Source organism: Oncorhynchus kisutch, linkage group LG5, assembly GCF_002021735.2.
Source record: "Oncorhynchus kisutch isolate 150728-3 linkage group LG5, Okis_V2, whole genome shotgun sequence".
Taxonomy (NCBI): domain Eukaryota; kingdom Metazoa; phylum Chordata; class Actinopteri; order Salmoniformes; family Salmonidae; genus Oncorhynchus; species Oncorhynchus kisutch.
Genome location: NC_034178.2, coordinates 47,791,385 through 47,813,611, shown reverse-complemented (window position 1 = coordinate 47,813,611; position 22,227 = coordinate 47,791,385). Strand labels below are relative to the sequence as shown.

The window sequence follows — 22,227 nt, the reverse complement described above, 5'->3', positions numbered from 1 at the left end:
TGCGGCGCACCGTGTAGGCAGGACCACCTCCGATCATCCGAGGAGGAGGAGGACGAGGAAGAGGGGGCAACAGAGGACTGAGGAGAACCGGCTTGAGGCAGGAGACATGAAAGGTGGGGTGTACTCGAAGCGTTGCCGGCAATTTGAGTCGGACCACAACAGGGTTAATGATTCTCTCCACCACAAACGGACCAATGAACTTTGGTGACAGTTTCCTCGACTCAGTCCGTAGAGGAAGATCCCGTGTAGCCAACCAAACCTTATCTCCGATGGTATAAGCGGGAGCAGGAATACGGCGACGATTCGCCTGGATCTGATACCGGTCAGAAACTCTAAGGAGGACCTTCCTGGCCCGATGCCAGGTCCGGTGGCAACGACGAATGTGGGCCTGGACAGAAGGAACCGAAAGATCCCTCTCCTGAGAAGGAAACAAGGGAGGTTGGTATCCGTACAGGCATTGGAAGGGGGGCATCCCAGTGGCAGATGAAGGAAGGGTATTATGGGCATACTCGACCCAGGGTAATTGAGATGACCAAGAGGTGGGATCAGAGGAGACAAGACAACGCAGCGTGGACTCCATCTTCTGGTTGGCTCTCTCCGCCTGACCATTAGATTGTGGGTGAAATCCAGACGTGAGACTGACTGTAGCTCCAATGGCCAAACAGAAGGATCTCCAGACAGCAGAGGTAAACTGAGGACCACGGTCAGAAACAATGTCACTGGGCAATCCGTGGACCCTGAAAACCTCCCTAACCAGGATCTCAGACGTCTCCGTGGCAGATGGAAGCTTGGAGAGAGGGACAAAATGAGCAAACTTGCTGAATCTGTCCACAATGGTCAGAATGACCGTGTTCTCAACAGAAGGGGGCAATCCCGTGACAAAATCCAGGGCCAGATGCGACCAAGGTTGCCAAGGAATCGGTAGGGGGCGAAGAAGCCCAGAGCTGGGCCGATTGGTACTTTTGTTCTGAGCACAAACAGGACATGCGGCAACAAACCTCCGGGTATCTTCTCCCATGGCAGGCCACCAAAATCGTCTGCGCAGTGGCGCCATAGTCCGAGCAACGCCAGGGTGACAAGCTATCTTGCTGGCGTGGGACCACTGAAGAACAGCAGAACGGACCGACTCAGGCACGAACAACCGACCGAGTGGACCGTTACCGGGGCCGGGCTGCGTCCGAAGGGCCGCCATCACATCCTCCTCAATCCTCCATGTAACGGCTCCCACGACAAGGTTCTGGGGAAGAATCGTCTCAGTCTTGGCCCCACTCTCATCCGTCTTGGAGAACATCCGGGACAAGGCGTCCGCTTTGCCGTTCTTCGACCCAGGTCGGAACGTCAGGGAAAGATTGAAGTGTCCAAAAAAACAAAGCCCACCTGGCCTGACGGGAGTTGAGACGTTTAGCCGATTGCACGTAAGCCAGATTCTTGTGGTCAGTCCAGACCACAAACGGTTGCTCCGCACCCTCCAACCAGTGACGCCACTCCTCCAAGGCAAGCTTCATAGCGAGAAGCTCCCGGTTACCCACATCGTAGTTTCTCTCAGCTGGTGAAAGACGACAAGAGTAGAAAGCGCAGGGATGGAGTTTACCGTCAGTGGAGCTACGCTGGGACAGGATGGCGCCCACTCCCACATCAGACGCGTCCACCTCAACAACAAACTGACGGGAAGTGTCAGGTTGAGAGAGAATCGGCGCGTTGGTGAATCGGCTCTTCAAGTTCAGAAATGCTCGGTCTGCCTCAGGAGTCCAACAGAAAATTCTGGTGCAAGACGTCAGAGCAGTTAAAGGGGCGGCCACCCGGCTGTAATCACGGATAAACCTCCGATAGAAGTTCGCAAATCCCAGGAATCTCTGGAGCTGCAATCTCGTACCGGGCCGGGCCCAATCCCGAACCACCCGAACCTTCTCTTGGTCCATCTTGTTCTCACCCCTGGAGATGATGTACCCGAGGAAGGATGTAGTGTGGGCGTGAAAATCACACTTCTCTGCCTTCACAAACAGACGGTTCTCCAGTAACCGCTGCAGGACCTGCTTAACATGCTGGATGTGGCTGGAAAGCTCCTTGGAGAAAATCAGGATGTCATCCAGGTAAACGAACACAAACAGACCGATCATATCCCTCAGCACGTCATTCACCAAACCTTGGAACACTGCTGGAGCGTTGGAAAGTCCAAACGGCATCACCTGGTACTCGAAATGTCCCATAGGAGTATTGAATCCAGTCAACCACTCGTCCCCCTCTTTGATCCGAACCAGATGATACGCATTGCGTAGATCAAGCTTCGTAAACACAGTAGCACCCTGTAAAGAATCGAAAGCGGAGCTCATCAAGGGCAAGGGGTACTTGTTCTTGACCGTAATATCATTCAACCCCCGATAATCAATACACGGTCGAAGAGAGCCATCCTTCTTACTCACAAAAAAAATCCAGCTCCCAGGGGTGATGACGAGGGACGAATGAGACCTGCAGCAAGAGACTCCTTTATGTAGGTCTCCAGGGCTTCCCGCTCAGGTCGAGAAATACTGTATAACCGTCCCTTGGGAAAGGCAGCTCCAGGGAACAGCTTAATTGTACAATCATAAGGTCGGTGGGGAGGAAGTGACTGAGCTTTCTGCTTACTGAACACCTCACCCAACTCGTGATATGTTTCAGGAACCAGGGACAAATCAGGAGGAGCAGACTCACTGACCCGACTGGGGACAGCATGAGAACACGCAGTCCTGAGGCAGTTAGCATGGCACTCAATGCTCCAACTAGTTACCTTACCAGTCACCCAATCGAACGAAGGATTGTGTTTTCTTAGCCCGGGGTATCCAAGAACCAGAGGAACATGGGGGGAAGGCAAAATGAAAAAAGAAATAACCTCTGAATGATTCCCTGACAACAACATCTTAACCGGTTCAGTCCTCATAGTGATCCGTGCCAGACTACTGCCGTTCAGAGTGGTTGCTTCAATGGCTTCCGGTAATTGCTCCTTGGAAAGCCCCAGCTGTTCCACTAAGTCGGCATCAATGAAGCTGTCATCGGCACCTGAATCGATGAAAGCGTTAATCGCTAAACTCTGATTCTTATTTATGAGGGTAGCAGGAAAACGAGGTCTGACAGGGCTCTTGAGAGGTTGAAACTGGCTCGCTAACAAACCTCCTAAACTTAACGAGCCGAGCAGTTTATGGGCGCTGAGGACAAACGGAGATGTAATGTCCTGAGCTACCACAGTAGAGGCAGCTGTTGGTCTCACGTCTACGTTGGCGCTCGTCCTTAGTTAACCCGTGCCGCCCCACTTGCATAGGTTCAGGATCTGGCGGCAGGACTCCTCCACTAATCCCGTGTGAGGGAAAATGATCAACCCGTTCTGGTCCACTTCCTGACCCGAATGGTAACCGAGTCTCAGATTGATTAGATGGACCCCACTGCTTCTCCCTCCTTCTCTCTCGGACTCTATTCTCTACCCGAATAGTTAAGGTGACCAAACTATCTAGGTCACTAGGCTCTGGATAGGAGATCAGCTCGTCCTTGAGTTGCTCCGACAACCCCTGGTAAAAAAACGCTTGTAGTGATTCCTCATTCCAACCACTCTCCACACTGCGAGCTCCTTGGCGAAGAGAGAACAAACGTTTAGCTGCGTCCTTACCTCGGACTGGATGGTCAAAAAGCTTTCTCATCTCTGCCGTGAAACCCTGGTATGACGTCATGCATGTGTCCCGTCGTTCCCAAACAGCTGAAGCCCATTCCAGAGCTCTACCACGCAGCAGCTCAATAACAAAAGCTATCCTAGCCTTATCTGTGGCGTAAGAGTAGGGCTGCAGATCAAAAACCAACCCAGACTGTAAAAGAAATGAACGGCATCCTCCCAGATCTCCCTCGTACTTCTCCGGTGTCGGAACCTTGGGCTCACGGAAGGAAACCGCACCAGACACGGCAGGTGAGATGGGTGAAACAGGTGGTGAATGAATCGCCGGCAAACTGAGCTGATCCTGGATTTGTGTCAAGCTAGCAGATAAGTTCTGGATTGAACCCGCTATCTCCTGTAGCACCGTCTTGTGTTGTCCCAATGTCTTCCCCTGCTGGGTAATGGCATGGCAAACGGAGTCCAGGTCCGCTGGGTTCATCCTTGGCTGGATCGTTCTGTCACGTTCTTTCAAAATCGAACCCAGAAGCAGACCAGGACAAGGAGAGTAGGAAGAAGGTGAGTATTTATTTACAAGTGAATGTGAATGGGTAGATATATCCAGGTGGCATAGCGGGCAGCAGTGGTGAGTTGATGGGAGTAAATAGGTGGATCCAATGGGGTAGCGGAATCCTCTGACGACCAGGTGGGAATGGGGTAAATGATCCGGGTGAGTAACTGAAGACAGAACAAACGGAGGAAAGTTTAAGGCAAGCAATACGTAAAAAACAACAAAACAAATGTATCCAACTTGAGGCTGATACTATGGCACAACATACTGTTCATGGCTAACGATCCGGCAGGGAATCGATGTGAGGTCAGAGCTTTTGAAGGGGAGAGGTGATGATCAGGACAGGTGTGCAGATTACTGATGGGATACAGGTGCGGGTGAACATCGATCTCCCAACAAACTAATTCGCCCGGCAACCAGACAGGGTGCGTTCCAGGACACCGGAAACACACTCCAGGACAGAAACACAGGCAAACACAGACTCAGGAAGCGGGATTCATGACAAATCCAGAACATTTTGAAAGTGTAGTCATATAAACCATCAAGCGCTATGATGAAACTGGCTCTCATGAGGACCGCCACATGAAAGGAAGACCCAGAGTTACTTCTGCTGCAGAGGATAAGTTCATGAGAGTTACCAGCCTCAGAAATTGCAGCCCAAATAAATGCTTCACAGAGTTCAAGTAACAGACACATCTCAACATCAACTGTTCAGAGGAGACGTGAATCAGGCCTTCATGGTCAAATTGCTGCAAAGAAACCACTACTAAAGGACACCAATAAGAAGAGACTTGCTTGGGCCAAGAAACACGAGCAATGGATATTAGACCGGTGGAAATCTGTCCATTGGTCTGATGAGTTCAAATTTGATATTTTTGGTTCCAACCGCCGTGTCTTTGTGAGACACAGGGTAGGTGAATGGATTACCTCCAATAATAATTTGTAAAAATGCTAATTACTACACAGATCTTCATTGTAAAGAGTTTAAGCACTGTTTCCCATGCTTGTTCAATGAACCATAAACAATTAATGAACATCCACCTGTGGAACTGTCGTTAAGACACTAACAGCTTACAGACGGTAGGCAATTAAGGTCACAGTTATGAAAACCTAGGACACTAAAGAGGCCTTTCTATTGACTCTGAAAACACCAATAGAAAGATGCCCATGGTCCCTGCTCATCTGCGCGAACATGGGCATGCTGCAAGGAGGCATGAGGACTGCAGATGTGGCCAGGGCAATAAATTGCAATGTCTGTACTGTGAGACACCTAAGACAGCGCTACAGGAAGACGAGACGGACAGCTGATCATCCTCGCAGTGGCAGACCACGTGTAACAACACCTGCACAGGATCGGTACATCCAAACATCACACCTGCGGGACAGGTATAGGATGGCAACAACAACTGTCCGAGTTACACCAGGAACGCACCAATCCCTCCATCAGTGCTCAGAGTGTCCGCAATAGGCTGAGAGGGGCTGGACTGAGGGATTGTAGGCCTGTTGTAAGGCAGGTCCTCACCAGACATCACCGGCAACAACATTGGCTATGAGCACAAACCCACCGTCGCTGGACCAGACGGGACTGGCAAAAAGTGCTCTTCACTGACGAGTTGCGGTTTTGTCTCACCAGGGTGATGGTCGGATTTGCGTTTATCGTCGAAGGAATGAGCATCACACCGAGGCCTGTACTCTGGAGCGGGATGGATTCGGAGGTGGATGGTCCGTCATGGTCTGGGGCGGTGTGTCACAGCATCATCGGACTGAGCTTGTTGTCATTGCAGGCAATCTCAACGCTATGCGTTACAAGGAAGACACCCTCCTCCCTCATGTGGTACCCTTCCTGCAGGCTCATCCTGACATGACCCTCCAGCATGACAATGCCACCAGACATACTGCTCGTTCTGTGCGTGATTTCCTGCAAGACAGGAATGTCAGTGTTCTGCCATGACCAGCGAAGAGTCCGGATCTCAATAACATTGAGCACATCTGGGACCTGTTGGATCGGAGGGTGAGGGCTAGGGCCATTCCCCCAGAAATGTCTGGGAACTTGCAGGTGCCTTGGTGGAAGAGTGGTAACATCTCACAGCTCTAACCAGAATAGAAAGAGGAGTGGGAGGCCCCAGTTTGAGAAACAGCTCGTTCTGTGTGTGATTTTTCTTTCTTTGTGCTATTCTTTCAAAAACGAAGACATTTCTAGGTGACCCCAAGAGACGACTCCAGGATGCTGGCCTTCTAGGCCTCCCGCTTCTCTTTCTATTCTGGTTAGAGCCAGTTTGCGCTGCTCTGGGAAGGGAGTAGTACACCGCGTTGTACGAGATCTTCAGTTTCTTGGCAATTTCTCGCATGGAATAGCCTTCATTTCTCAGAACAAGAATAGACTGACGAGTTTCAGAAGAAAGTTCTTTGTTTCTGGCCATTTTGAGCCTGTAATCGAACCCACAAATGTTGATGCTCCAGTTTTATTTCTTCTTTAATCAGAACAACAGTTTTCAGCTGTGCTAATATAATTGCAATGGGGTTTTCTAATGATCAATTAGCCTTTTAAAACGATAAACTTGGATTAGCTAACACAACATGCCATAGGAACACAGGAGTGATGGTTGCTGATAATGGGCCTCTGTATGCCTATGTAGATATTCCATTTAAAAAATCTGCCGTTTCCATTACAATAGTCATTTACAACATTGATCAGAAATACAGTGTAGACATTGTTAATCTGATGTTATTTTAATGGACAGTTTTTTAAAATGTTCTTTCAAAAACAAGGACATTTCTAAATGACCCCAAACTTTGGAACGGGTGTGTGTGTGTGTGTGTGTGTGTGTGTGTGTGTGTGTGCGTGTGTGTGTGTGTGTGTGTGTGTGTGTGTGTGTGTGTGTGTGTGTTTAATAAATAAAAAAAATTCACCCCAAAAATATCTGGGGGATTGGAAATTATGCATACAATTACCTTGATGGAAGCTACAATATATCCTCAATATTAAAGCTGATCTAACCCCTAAAAAAAAAATTCTGACCTTCACACAACAAAAACCGGTTTTGACTAGCTGGTTGGTATTGGCAACCGTTGAAGTAAGTGACAGTTGTTGATGAGTCACCTTGTAAATGAGGGGTTGTTTTCGTTAGGCTTGGTTTGACTGGCAGCTGAAAGGACTGTCAGTGTATGTACAGTATAAGCTCTCTGTCTGAATTGGCAGTTTGGAGTAGTTTGTCCCACTGTGACTGACAGGGCCCCTCATCTGCCTCTCTAACTGACTAAGTAACTGATCATTTCCAGGGCGACCGAGGATCAAAAGGGGCGTGTGGATCGGACGGACCAAAAGGAGAAAAGGTACAATGGGAGGGAGAGAGAGAGAGAGGAAGAGGAAGAGGGGTGAGGGGAAGAAATGTATGACAGGAAGTTCAATTTAATTCACTTTATTTATCCCTGAGGGGTCTTTATGGGAGTTGCATGGTGAGTTTTGTGATGAAAGTGTTTAATAGCCACTGTAACTATGACCTCTTTCCCTTTACGTGTTAATAAGGAAATTGTATAAGATTAACAGTAGGGGGAAAACGGTGTGGATGCACCATGGTGTGTCTTTCTAATGACCTGGCTATAGTGGACGTGGACTACATACAGAACAGAATACTATTGGACTTTTTGATGGTGTTGAATGTTTTTACCCTTTCTTTCTCTTTCTGTAATCAGGGAGATTCAGGGATCCATGGGCGGTCAGGGTTGCCTGGAAGGAAAGGTGAGCAGGTAAGAATCATCCCATGAAGTACAAGTTTAGAGGGCTCTGAACAGTGCACCATTGAGACTAATATTTAGTATTAAAACTGGAATTTAGTATTAAAACTGTATCAGCCAAGTGTGGACATGTTACCAGGTGTTGTTGTATCTGTGTTTCAGGGAGAATTGGGTTCTCCAGGGGCCACTGGAACCGCAGGCAAGGAGGGATTGATCGGACCCAAGGTATTAGTCTATGTATGGTTTGTGTGTGTGCGCGTGTGCGCACTTCATTATGTGTGATATATATCTTTCAAAATGTATCAGGGGTACTGTGTGTCGGTGTGTAACTACATGCCTGTGTGTTTTGTAGGGTGACCGAGGCTTGGATGGAGTCTTGGGGCCCAAAGGAAATCAGGGAGAGAAGGGTGAAAGGGTGAGTCTTTAACCACAACTGAATCCATTCATAAAATGCACCACTAATACTATGAATGTGACCACAGCAAAACCGCTAGCTGACCACTGACTGTAGCTTTACTGTATATAAGGTCTGATGAAAACTGATTTTGTTTTATTTAACCTTCATTTTGACAGGGAGTCATGCTGAGACACAGGAGGTTGGTGGCACCTTAATTGTGGAGGACAGGCTCGTGGTAATGGCTGGAGTGGAATCAGTGGAATGGTATCAAATACATCAAACGCATGGGTTCCATGTGTTTGATGCCATTCCATTAGCTTCTTTTCAGCTATTATGAGCTGTCCCCTTAGCAGCCTCCGCTGTGCTCAGATGAGCCCTGTATACACATCGATACACACTATACACATCACTATACACATCAATATTCACATACATTTACCGAAAGTACCCGCTGATGTTACCCCCATTGCTGTTGATCCACCAGCTGATGTTACCCCCATTGCTGTTGATCCACCAGCTGATGTTACCCCCATTGCTGTTGATCCACCAGCTGATGTTACACCCATTGCTGTTGATCCACCAGCTGATGTTACACCCATTGCTGTTGATCCACCAGCTGATGTTACACCCATCGCTGTTGAGCTACCCACTGATGTTACACCAATCGCTGTTGATCCACGCGCTGATGTTACACCCATCACTGTTGAGCTACCCACTGATGTTACACCAATCGCTGTTGATCCACGCGCTGATGTTACACCCATCACTGTTGAGCTACCCACTGATGTTACTCCCATTGCTGTTGATCCACGCGCTGATGTTACACCCATCACTGTTGAGCTACCCACTGATGTTATACCCATCACTGTTGAGCTACCCACTGATGTTACACCTATCGCTGTTGAGCTACCCACTGATGTTACACCAATCGCTGTTGATCCACGCGCTGATGTTACACCCATCACTGTTGAGCTACCCACTAATGTTACACCAATCGCTGTTGATCCACGCGCTGATGTTACACCCATCACTGTTGAGCTACCCACTGATGTTGCACCCATCACTGTTGAGCTACCCACTGATGTTACACCCATCACTGTTGATTCACTAACTTATTTTGCAATGCCCAAGTATGCAGTTACCCATAGTTGGAGCCTCCCATTGAGAAACCAAATTGAATCTAACAGGAGCTCAAACAGATACAGTGCATTCTAAAAGTATTCAAAACAATTTAACACATTTTGTTTGAGCGCCTTGTTAGACAGATTCAATTTGGTTTTAATGTAATCAAATGTGGAAACAGTCAAGGTGTCTGAATACTTTCCAAGTACATTGTACATTAGCACTTTGCCTCTCCCAGGACCATACTATTACCCAATTGGCTATTACAGGTATTCCCAAACTGGGGTACGGCAATGCTGTCGGGGGTACACCAAATAAAAATGTGATTCACATTTTCAAAAAGTACATTTATATTTTCCAACTGGGCTATACATTTGGGTGAGTTTTTTTTCTCGCCTGAGTAGCCTCGTTTCACTGCCCAAAATAAAATTAAACCATCTAGTGTTCAGTGAAATAACAACACAATGTCAAATACAGGTAGCCTAGTCAAATAATTAACATCTAATCACATTAACCTTCACTCTTGAGCAGACATTTAGAAACGAAACATGACAATTTGAAAAATAAGCCATGGGAGATTTTTGAGTGAGAATAAAGATGACTTTTGAGTAGTAAGACATGTATTAAAGCATCTTATATGGTGAGCTACCGAGTGGCTAGGACAGGCAAGCCCCATACTATTGTGGAGGACTTAATTCTTCCTGCTGCCGCTTATATGGCAGGGACAATGCTGGGAGAAAAGCCCAAAACAACTATACAGACAATGCCTTAATCAAACAATACTGTTGCACTACGCATCATTGACATGGCAGGAGATTGAAACAATTACTGCTTCACATACAAGCCAGTGAATTATATGCGTTACAGCTGGATGAGTCAACAGACATGGCGATCCTGGCACAGCTCCTGGTATATGTCCGTTACGTTTATGGGGGTCAATTAAGGAAGGCATCCTCTTCTGCAAACCACTGGAAACCTGGACAACATGAAAGGATATTTGTTAAGTACTGGACAGCTTTGTCACATCAAATGGACTTGTGGTCAAGATGTGTTCGTATCTGTACTGATGGCGCAAAAGCCATGACAGGGAGACATAGTGGAGTGGTAACGCGCGTGCAAGCAGTTGCTCCCGACGCCATGTGGGTACACTGCAGCATCCACCGAGAGGCTCTTGCTGCCAAGGAAATGAAAATTGTTAACTTTGTTAAAGCAAGGCCCCTGAACGTGTATTTTCTGCATCATGCAATGATATGGGCAGCGACCATGTAATGCTTTTACAACATACAGAAGTGCACTGGTTATCAAGGGGCAAAGTATTGACAAAAATGTTTTTATTGAGAGACGAGCTTAAAGTTTTCTTTACTGACCATAATATTCACTTGTCTGACCGCTTGCATGATGACGAGTTTCTCACACGACTGGCCTATCTGGGTGATGTTTTTTCTCGCCTGAATGGTCTGAATCTAGGATTACAGGGACTCTCCGCAACTATATTCAATGTGTGGAACAAAATTGAGGCTATGATTAAGAATTTGGAGCTCTTTTCTGTCTGCATTAATAAGGACAACACACAGGTTTTTCCATCATTGTATGATTTTTTGTGTGCAAATGAACTCAAGCTTACAGACAAAATCAAATGTGATATAGCGAAGCACCTGAGTGAGCTGGGTGCGCAATTACGCAGGGTACTTTACCAAATTGGATGACACAAACAACTGGATTCGTTATCCCGTTCATGCCCTGCCTCCAGTCCACTTACCAATATCTGAACAAGAGAGCCTCATTGAAATTGCAACAAGCGGTTCTGTGAAAATGTAATTTAATCAGAAGCCACGGCTAGATTTCTGGATAGGGCTGCGCTCAGAGTTTGCCTTTGAAAATCGTGCTGTTAAGACACTGATGCCCTTTTGCAACCATGTACATATGTGAGAATGGATTCTTGGCCCTCGCTAGCATGAAAACTAAATACAGGCACAGACTGTGTGTGAAATGATGTAAGACAGATTCTCTCCAATACAACCCAACATTGCAGAGTAATGTGCATCCTCAAGCACACCCTTCTCATTAACCTGTGGTGAATTATTCACAATTTTTGATGAACAAATAAAGATTTATATGTAAGATGACTAAATAAAGAGCAAAATTATTGATTATTATTTGTGCCCTGGTCCTATAAGAGCTCTTTATCACTTCCCACAAGCCGGGTTGTGACACAAACTCACACTCATTCTGATGTTTAATAAATGTATCGTATAGTGTGTGTGGCAGGCTTACAATGATGGGAAAAAAAAACATTGATAATCACCCACAAACACACAGTGAAACCCAGGCTACCTAAGTATGATTCTCAATCAGAGACAACTAATGACACCTGCCTCTGATTGAGAACCATACTAGGCCGAAACATAGAAATCCCAAAATCATAGGAAAACAAACAGACTGCCCACCCCAACTCACGCCCTGACCATACTAAATAATGACAAAACAACAGAAACAGAGACATAGGACACAGACACACAGAACAAGGACATAACCCGGGAAATATGAACAAGGGAAACCGTACATTGAATTAAATAAACATAACTTCTGACATGAGTCTTGCGAACGTTCATGTGCACACGCTCACTCAGAGGGTAAGAAATTGTCAATCATGAAACAGAAATATCTAAGGTTTGCAATAAACGGTATGGAGATGGAATGATGAAACGCTAGCAATTATTGTAGGATTAGCTGTAATAAAGATTTACCACACACAGTATTTTATTTTATATCAAGTCGAGTCTCAAGTCATGTGACTCGAGTCCACAACTCTGGGCAAGATAGTCCAACATTATTTATATAGACAGTAAAAAGTACAGGACCTAAAAACTGATCCCTATGGGACACCTTTTGTAATATCAAGGAAATATGATTTAACACCATCAGAAAAAAAAACACATTGTGTCCTGAACCAATTACATGACTCCTGATCCATATCGATTTCAGACAATTTTTGAATCAATAAAGAGTGGTCCACACTATCGAAAGCTGTCAATAATTCAATAAAGAGAGCAGCACAGTGCTTCCCCGGATCCATACCCTTTACAACATCATTTAACACCAAGGTTGCAGCAGAGATGGTGCTATAACCTGGCCTGAAACTAGACCAGTGAACACTTGTAGCTAGGAAGGATCTAAGATGACTGTTTATTATTGGTTCTATTTATTTTTAATCTAGGCAAGACAATTTAGAGATTGCGATAATTATTTAGGTTGGAGGGGTCACCACCTTTGTGGAGAGGGAACACATAGGACACCTTCCAAACCCTGGGGATAGCACCCAAGATAATCGTCTGATAAAACATATTGGTAGCAGAAAGCTGCAGCAAGAAAGGATCATGTAAATCAGCCCCAGTTGATTTTTACATTCATCTTAATCAAGGTGTCTAGCACATCACAAGTAGAAAGTTGTTGAAATGAAAAAGATATTCACTAGAAGTCGACTGATCTTCCATCGAGCCAACTGGATGCTGGGAGAGGGAAGAGCAGTCGAATGACAGACCAGGATCAATTCATCTACCATTTATTTAAAATAAAAAGCCTGCCGAGATAAAAATCATCACTTATCTAATTTTTCTCAATGATGCCAGTGCCTGACACCACTTTAATAGGCAGGGAAGGAGAGGAAGAAGTTTTTTGTAAATGGTATCTGTCTGTGGCATCTCCCTCTTCCTCTCTACAGGGCCCCTCAGGTATCCCCGGCCCCCCAGGCCCCAGAGGAGTAGACGGGTCCTCTGGACTGACAGGGTCTCAGGGACCAAATGGAGCTAAGGGCCCCGAAGGCCTCCAAGGACAGAAGGTATTCACTTGCTTTGGTTGTTTATGCCATCTAGTTGTGGGGTAAATTAAACATGGTTAAACATGGTTGTTGTCATTGTCAGGGGGAGCGGGGGCCTCTTGGTCCTGCCATGATAGGTCCACGCGGTATCCCAGGTAAACCAGGAGACAGGGGCAAGGAGGTGAGTGTCTCCTCTCTACTGTGCAATATGTCTGCTCATAAAGTATCTAACTGCAACTGTCCCCCAATAACTCCCTCAAACTGGCCACAGCACAGACACAGCAGTGAAGCTGGGGACCTTTTTCTAAACCGTATGCACTGTATGGAAAGTTTGGAGACTTAAACAGAAAATGTAGAAAAGGGTCAAATAAAAGGGTTTTGAACAGACATAATACATTTAATTACTGAAAACACAGGTGTTGTTCCTTTCCAGTTTATATTTCTGATTCTTCGTGGTGGATATGTACTTAGTACATCTGACCTTGGGATCATAGAGCTATTAGTTTGTTCAACTACTCTGAAAACAGTTTATTTGTCAGCTGTGTGTTCTAATACCTGTCTCTGCTGCAGGGGGAGTTGGGTCCAGATGGAGCCAAGGGAGACAGAGGAGAACCAGGCTTGACGGTCAGTGCTTCACCTGGGCCTCAGGGCCCAAATCGGTTGACTCTACCACCAACCTGCCTACACATACACACACATGCAACCACACACACACACACATATTATAATGCTGTCACGTCTCTCTGCCTGTCTCTTACACTCCTCCTCTTCCCCTCTGGCTCTCTGTGAAGGAGGATGAGATTCGGACATACGTCCGCACAGAAATGAGCCAACACTGTGGTAAGTCTTAGTCACCTGCCAAAACCCCAATGTCCCAATCCAACATGCTGGTGTCCTCAGTTAAACTTCACTTCCTCATCGTCAAGTGAAACAAGTAATGGTGCTAACACATCTGTATTGAACGTAATGCTCCACAGAGTCTGATTCAGACCCTCTGTCCATGTAGAACTTCTCACTGCTATTGACTTTCCCTGTAATGAAAGAGAAAGTAACATTCTCTTTTCCTCTCATCCCTTTTCTCTTTGTCTTTCAGCTTGTGGAGGTGAGTGGGTATCAGTCTGACACGTGGACCCGATGGGATGAGGGGAGTAGCTAGCTTTGGCATGAACTTTTTAGCTTTATTATTAGTTTATGTAGTCACTGTGTTTTTGGTTCTGACGTGTGTCTGTACTATGTAGTTTTGGTTCTGTTATGTGGTGTGGTCCATGTAGGTGGTTATCTGTTCTACTCAGTGCTTAAAGAGGGCCAGTGCTGACCTGCTTAGAATATTGGCTCTAAAATATGATGAGTACTGGCAACTAAATATAAATACTACCGGCACCCAAAATGAGTACTGGTATCTATTTCAGTCCACTTCAACCACTGGTTCTACTGTATGTTCTCATGGGTGTATATGTTGGGTTTCGGTGGTGTCTGGTGGCTATGTCTATGTGTGTTACTGACCAGTGTGGATGTCCTGTTGTTGTTTTTATGTTCCTGGCCCCTCTTCCTTCCCGCCTGTCCCCCATCCTGGCCTGCTCTCAGGTGTTGTTGTGACAGAAACCATGTCCCGCCCCAGGGCGCGTCCTGTTCCAGAGCAACAGCTGGCCCGGCAGGGCAAGGATGGTAAGGATGGTGAGTGTGTCTGTCCAACTGTCCTTCATCACTACCTGTCTGTCTGTCCATCAGTATGTCTTAACAAACAGCCCAGAGTGATGCTGTGTCTGGTTCTAAACAATGGGCCCTGTTTTCTCATCAGTATTCTCTGAACATTATAAAGGATATCTCTGTCTGTCTGTCCATCAGTTTTACTCACTCTCTAACTCTGTTTTGTCTGCTTTTTAAAGTTAGAGGGTTTGTAAGTGGGGTATTCCAGCTGAATTAAGGCCCATTCACGGGTGGACTGAGCCCTTGGTGAATGTCCAGTGTTGTGCTGTAGGAGTTGGGGGTGTCTCCCCTCCGGTCGTGGGGTGGTCGGGGTTAGGGTTGTGACCGCTGTGGCGCCCCCTGCCCTGTGCTGTGTTGCAGGGCGTGAGCTGCGTGTGGTGGTGAACACCAATGACCCTGACTACGAAGATATCTACTCTATAGAGAGTTACGATGATTCCATGGCTATGGAGCAGAGCATCCACCTAACCCCCGCTGCGAATCATAACGACGGTACTTCTCACACACAAACGCACACCCTTAAAGGGATAGCAATACACTTCCCCAGAGTCAGATAAACTAGTGGATACCATTTTTATGTCTCTGCTTCCAGTATGTCGGAGGTTAGAGGTAGTTTTCGAGCCAACACAAGTCAGCATTAGCCCAATGAATGGAAGTCTACAGGAACGGCTCCCATAGACTTCCAGTCATTGTGCTTACGCTAGTTAGCAATTGCGCTAACAATAGTTAGAAACTTAAAAATGGCATCCACGAGTTCATCTGACTCTAGTAGATAAAGGGTTTCATTACCAAAATCCTGAAGTATCCATTTAACCCTTAATCCATCCTCACACACTGAACCCAGTCTAACACACAAACCAACCCTGGATCCCCTTCACACACTGCCATCAACATCAACAGCTTCCTGTGTGTCTTTATTGTGTTGATAGTGTTTTTGTATGTGTTGTTTTACAGTGGTCTGTTCTTAACTTAAGATATATGGGTGTATATATAGGAGTCTTGCAAATCTCTAATTTCCAACAATATGGGATTTACGTGAAACGTTAAATTATGTGCATGTTTATCAAGTTAGGACTGTATTTGTGCGTTTTATTGTGTTGTCGATTCAGTGTGTCTGTTTTGTGTTAGTTTGCTTATTACAGGCTGTCTGTTGATAGATGTTGATGTTTGTTGAATGATTGCATGTCGACAGGTGAGACAGTCACTGTTGACCCTCTGAAAGCAAAAAGGTCCAGGAGAGAGGTCAAAGGGGAAGGTAAACCCCGCCCACTTTCTCCTCCACTGCTGGGGTGTTAAGGGTTAACTCCGCCTCCATCTCTGCATGCCTCTGGCCTCTCTAGCATGGTTTTATTTTCTTTGATTGCTGTTAATAACTAAACAAAACACCCAAGCATATCTGAATTTGGGCACTGAATTGTTTTTGTGTGGCAAACTGACAAAAGTTACTATAGATGATATACGAAGAATTATACTGAAACACTTTTTTTTTATAAAACCTGAATGGATTTGACCTTACAAGCCATCTTCATCTTTTATCCCAGACATAATTTAGATGTTCTATCCTTTAAAGACTGTGTTAATTGTATGGTCACTTATTTAATGTTCATCACAAAATTTTAAGTTACTGTTCATTAACATTAATACTAACATCACATTCATCTAGCTTACTGTTGGAGCTCTCTGTCTCTCTCACTGTGATTTTCCTCACTGTGTGTATGTGTGATGTATTCAAGCTCCAGTGGACCTTTGTGTGTTGCCCCTGGAGGAGGGCAGCTGTGGGAGGTTTACTCTGCGCTGGTACTTTAACAGCCAGGTGCAGGCCTGTAGACCCTTCATCTACAGCGGCTGTGAGGGCAACGGCAACCGCTTCCTCCATCAGGAGACCTGTGAGGAGCGCTGCCTCCCGGAGGACACAGGTACACACACACACACACACACACAAGCAAGCACACATAGTAGCTTACTGTGCACACATACATATCAATCAATCAAATGTATTTATAAAACCCAGCCTAAAACCCCAAAGAGCAAGCAATGCAGATGTAGAAGCATGGTGGCTAGGAAAAGAAAGGCAGGAACCAATTAATAAACTTAGAGAAGAACCAAGCTCCGAGGGGGCACAAAACCGGACAGGAAGATCATGCCAGTGACTCAACCCACTCAAGTCAAGTATAGCGAAAAAAGCCTGGCAAGATGTGATGCACCCCTCTTAGGGACGGCATGGGAGAGTGCGAGCAAGCCGGTGACTCAGCCCCCATAATAAGGTCAGCGTCAGAGAATCCCAGTGGAGAGAGGATAGCTGGCCAGACAAAGACCGCAAGGGTGGTTTGTCACTCCAGTGCTTTGCCATTCACCTTCACACCCCTGGGCCAGACTACACTCAATCATAGGACCTACTGAAGAGATGAGTCTTCAGTAAGGACTTAAAGGTTGAGACCGAGTCTGTGTTTTTCACATGGATCGCCAGATCATTCCATGAAAATGAAGCTCTATAGGAGGAAGCCTCCAGCTGTTTGCTTAGAAATTCTAGGAACAATAAGGAGGCCTGTGTCTAGTGACCGTAGCATACGTGTAGGTATGTACGGCAGGATCAAATCAGTGAGATAGGTTTTGTAGGTTGGCAGTAAAACCTTGACATCTACCTTAGCCTTAACAGAACGCCGGTATAGCACTGGCTAGCACTGGTGTAATATGATCACATTTTTTTGGATCTAGTCAAGATTCTAGCGGCTGTATTTAACACTAGCTGAAATGTACTTAGTGCTTTATCCGGGTAGCTCGAGAGCATAGTATTGCAGTAGTCTAATCTTAATTTCCCCTGGGGAGACACCTTGTGTCTCATTACATTGTTATTACAGGTTTAATCATGTTTATTAAAGTTCCCTGTGTGTCTCTGTGTGTGGGTGTTGGCTGAGACCCACAATAGGAGGCTTAAAACATGGACATACACTACCGTTCAAAGGTTTGGGGTCACTTAGAAATGTCCTTGTTTTTGAAATAAAAGCATATTTTTTGTCCAGTAAAATACCATCAAATTGATCAGAAATACAGTGTAGACATTGTTAATGTTGTAAATGACTATTGTAGCTGGAAACGACAGATTTTTTATGGAATATCTAATATCTAGGCGTACAGAGGCCCATTATCAGCAACCATCACTCCTGTGTTTCACAGCGCAAACTGGGTCTTACCAAAATAAAAAGAGAAGTGGGAGGCCCCGGTGCACAACTGAGCAAGAGGACAAGTACATTGGAGTGTCTAGTTTGAGAAACAGGCGCGTCACAAGTCCTCAACTGGCAGCTTCATTAAATTGTACCCGCAAACCACCAGTCTCAGCAGCAAACAGTGAAGAGGCGACTCCGGGATGCTGACCTTCTAGGCAGAGTTCCTCTGTCCAATGTGTGTTCTTTTGCCCATCTTAATCTTTTATTTTTATTGGCCCATCTGAGATATGGCTTTTACTTTGCAACTCAGCCTAGAAGGCCAGCATCCTGGAGTCACCTCTTCACTGTTGACGTTGAGACTGGTGTTTTGTGGGTACTATTTAATGAAACTGCCAGTTGAGGACTTGTGATGCGTCTGTTTCTCAAACTAGACACTCCAATGTACTTGTCTTCTTGCTCAGTTGTGCACCGGGGCCTCCCACTCCTCTTTCTATTCTGGTTAGAGCCAGATTGCGCTGCTCTGTGAAGGGAGTTGTACACAGCGTTGTACGAGATCTTCAGTTTCTTGGCAATTTCTCGCATGGAATAGCCTTCATTTCTCAGAACAAGAATAGACTGACGAGTTTCAGAAGAAAGTTCTTTGTTTCTTGATATTTTGAGCCTGTAATCAAACCCACAAATGCTGATGTTCCAGATACTCAACCAGTCTAAAGATGGTCAGTTGTATTGCTTTAATCAGAGCAACAGTTTTCAGCTGTGCTAACATAATTGCAAAAGGGTTTTCTAATGATCAATTAGCCTTTTAAAATGATACATTTGATTTACCTAACACAGCATGCCATTGGAACACAGGAGTGAAAGTTGCTGATAATTGGCCTCTGTACGCCTATGTAGATATTCCATTAAAATCAGCCATTTCCAGCTACAATAGTAATTTACAACATTAACAATGTCTACACTGTATTCCTGATCAATTTGATGTTTTAATGGACAAAAAATGTGTTCCTTTAAAAAATGACACTTCTAAGTGACCCCAAACTTTGGAACGGTAGTGTATATCATGCTGAATACACACACATTCATGCTGCACATACACACATGTACACACAAGAACATGTATCCCCAAAACGGATTCTTGTGTTTTGTTGCAGATGCTGTTCCTTTGAAAAAGGGGCGATGATGAAGGGCATGTCATGACTACCTCCTCTCCACCCTAAAGAATGGCAACAAATGGTTGTTTAATTCATATTTAAAGCTATAAACATTGGCAAGGTTTTGAGTATACAGTACATACACCATTGATGGATCTTTTCTCATGGTTGATGATTTTATTATTTATTTCAAGTACATTTTTATTACGTTAACTCTGCAGCCAAACTTTTAAATCCCCCTCAGAATTACGTCTAGCGATTACAGCAGCACCGTATTACAGGAAGACAATGTTGTCCAAACATTGATGCAACCATACCACAGAATGCAGAATCTGTCTTTGGTGGATGTACAGGTAATAAGTTCCAAATCTGTCCATTAAATAGCTGTTCTGTATGTATAAAGAGGCACTCACAATACATGTTATCATATTTTGCCAATGTAATGTACATATAAATGTATATTTGTATTACCTGGGAAATAATGTTTTGTGTGTCCTAATGATTCATGTTAAACTCTGCATGTTTTAACCTGACAGAGAAAAGGTGCTATTTTAAAATATATTTTTATATTGCACATTTCATTTGTTGTTTTCAAAGAAAAATTAGTTTGTATTCTCGCCATGTTTGATGTTCAAATTGCAAAAAGCACACTCATTCATGATGGCTCAGAAACATTACTCATTGTTTTATGAAATATGTGAATAAACCAGAGAATGAATAATAGCATTTCTACAATGTTTTTTTAAATATATAAAACAATTTTAGAGGTGTATACAGTGCCGCGCAAAAGTATTCAACCACCTTGGCGTTTTTCGTATTTTGTTGCATTACAACCTGTAATTTAAAGGGATTATAATTTTGATTTAATGGACATACACAAAATAGTCCAAATTGCTGAAGTGAAATGAAAAAAATAACTTGTTTCAAAAAATTATTAAAAAATAGAAACGGAAAAGTGGTGAAGCCCATAAATAAGATCTGGTGCAATCAATTACCTTCAGAAGTCACATAATAAGTCAAATAAAGTCCACCTGTGTGTAATCTAAGTGTCACATGATCTGTGTATATATACACCTGTTCTGCAAGGCCAGAGTCTGCAACACCACTAAGCAAGCAGCACTATGAAGACCAAGGAGCTCTCCAAACAGGTCCGGGACACAGTTGTGGAGAAGTACAGATCAGGGTTGGGCTATAAAAAAATATCAGAAACTTTGAACATCCCATGGAGCACCATTAAATCTATTATTAAGAAAGAATAGGGCACCACAACAAACCTGACAAGAGAGGGCCGTCCACCAAAACTCATGGACCAGGCAAAGAGGGCATTAATCAGAGAGGCAACAAAGAGACCAAAGATAACCCTGAAGGAGCTGCAAAGCTCCATAGCGGAGATTGGAGTATCTGTCCACAGGACCACTTTAAGCCGTGCACTTCACAGAGTTGGGCTTTATAGAAGAGTGGCCAGACAAAAATAAGCCAAACGACATGTGGGAGACTCCCCAAACATATGCAAGAAGGTACTCTGGTCAGATGAGACTGAAATTGAAATGTTTGGTCATCAAGGAAAATGCAATGTCTGGGACAAACACAACACCTCTCATCACCCTGAGAACACCATCCAACTTGAAGGAGCTGGAGCAGTTTTTCCTTGAAGAATGGGCAAAAATCCCAGCGGCTAGATGTGCCAAGCTTATAGAGACATACCCCAAGAGACTTGCGGCTGTAGTTGCTGAAAAAGGTGGCTCTACAAAGTATTGACTTTGGGGAGGGGGGGGAATAGTTATGCACGCGTAAGTTCCGTTTTTTTTGTCTTGTTTGTTTCACAATAAAATATTTTGCAACTTCAAAGTGGTAGGCATGTTGTGTAAATCAAATGATACAACCCCCCAAAAAATTCCATTTTAATTCCAGGTTGTAAGGCAAAAAAATAGGAAAAATGCCAAGGATGTGAATACTTTCGCAAGCCACTGTAGTAGGGCCATGGGTGTTTACTGGTCAAGTCACATGGTTGAGGGTGATACTTTGATCAGTTTACACTCCCTTGCTTCACGACTCCTGCGTGTGTGTTCATATTGGTGAATGTTCTAATTCAGCTGTACAATGTTTTATTAATGAGAGGATGCTCTGCCTGTTGGGTATGGCTCATCCTCCCCTGCCCCCCCCCCCACTTACATATATATATATATATATATATATATATATATATATATATATATATATATATATATATATATACTGAACAAAAATATAAATGCAACATGTCAACTGCTGGTTTCATGAGCTGAAATAAATGATCCCAGAAATGCTCTATAGGCACAAAAAGCTTAACATCCCTGTTAGTGAGCATTTCTCCATTGTCAAGAAAATCCATCCACCTGACAGGTGTGGCATATCAAGAAGCTTATTAAACAGCATGATCATTACAAAGGTCCACCTTGTGCTGGAGACAATAAAAGGCCACTCTAAAATGTGCACTTTTGTCACCCAACACAATGCCACAGATATCTCAACTTTTGAGAGAGTGTGTAATTGACATGCTGACTGCAGGGAATGTCCACCAGAGCTGTTGCCAGATCATTTAATTTTAATTTCTCTACCATAAGCCACCTCTAACATCGTTTTTGACCATTTAGCAGTATGTCCAACCAGCCTCACAACTGAAGGCCACGTGTATTGCGTTGTGTGGGAGAGCGGTTTGCTGATGTCAACATTGTGAACAGAGTGTCCCATGGTAGCGGTGGGGTTATGGTGTATGGGCAGGCATAAGCTACAGACAACGAACACAATTGTATTTTATCGATGGCAATATGAATGCACAGAGATACCATGACAAGATCCTGTGGCCAATTGTCGTGCAATTCATCCGCCTCCATCACCTCATGTTTCAGCATGTTAATGAACGGCTCCATGTCACAAGTATCTGTACAAATTCCTGGAAACTGAAAATGTCACA

The 22,227-nt window shown here is 44.7% G+C and overlaps 1 protein-coding gene across 6 annotated transcripts in view; it reads left to right on the top strand.

Annotated features, from left to right (window-relative positions):
- The window catches only part of LOC109891573 (collagen alpha-1(VII) chain), a 118,542-nt gene extending 98,545 nt beyond the window's left edge, over positions 1-19,997 (top strand). For 3 of the 6 annotated variants that reach the window (XM_031825226.1, XM_031825228.1, XM_031825227.1), the window contains exons 108-121: positions 7,461-7,514; positions 7,875-7,928; positions 8,079-8,141; positions 8,269-8,331; positions 13,157-13,273; positions 13,356-13,433; positions 13,823-13,876; positions 14,044-14,092; positions 14,346-14,354; positions 14,837-14,926; positions 15,320-15,451; positions 16,152-16,214; positions 16,693-16,875; positions 19,275-19,997. In XM_031825226.1, coding sequence (XP_031681086.1) covers positions 7,461-7,514; positions 7,875-7,928; positions 8,079-8,141; positions 8,269-8,331; positions 13,157-13,273; positions 13,356-13,433; positions 13,823-13,876; positions 14,044-14,092; positions 14,346-14,354; positions 14,837-14,926; positions 15,320-15,451; positions 16,152-16,214; positions 16,693-16,875; positions 19,275-19,303 — 1,038 coding nt within the window. In that variant the 3' untranslated portion in view covers positions 19,304-19,997. The remainder of the gene's footprint in view (positions 1-7,460; positions 7,515-7,874; positions 7,929-8,078; positions 8,142-8,268; positions 8,332-13,156; positions 13,274-13,355; positions 13,434-13,822; positions 13,877-14,043; positions 14,093-14,345; positions 14,355-14,836; positions 14,927-15,319; positions 15,452-16,151; positions 16,215-16,692; positions 16,876-19,274) is intronic. The other 3 variants (XM_031825229.1, XM_031825230.1, XM_031825231.1) reach the window with 3 other exon arrangements.
- The last annotated feature ends 2,230 nt before the right edge of the window (positions 19,998-22,227 follow it).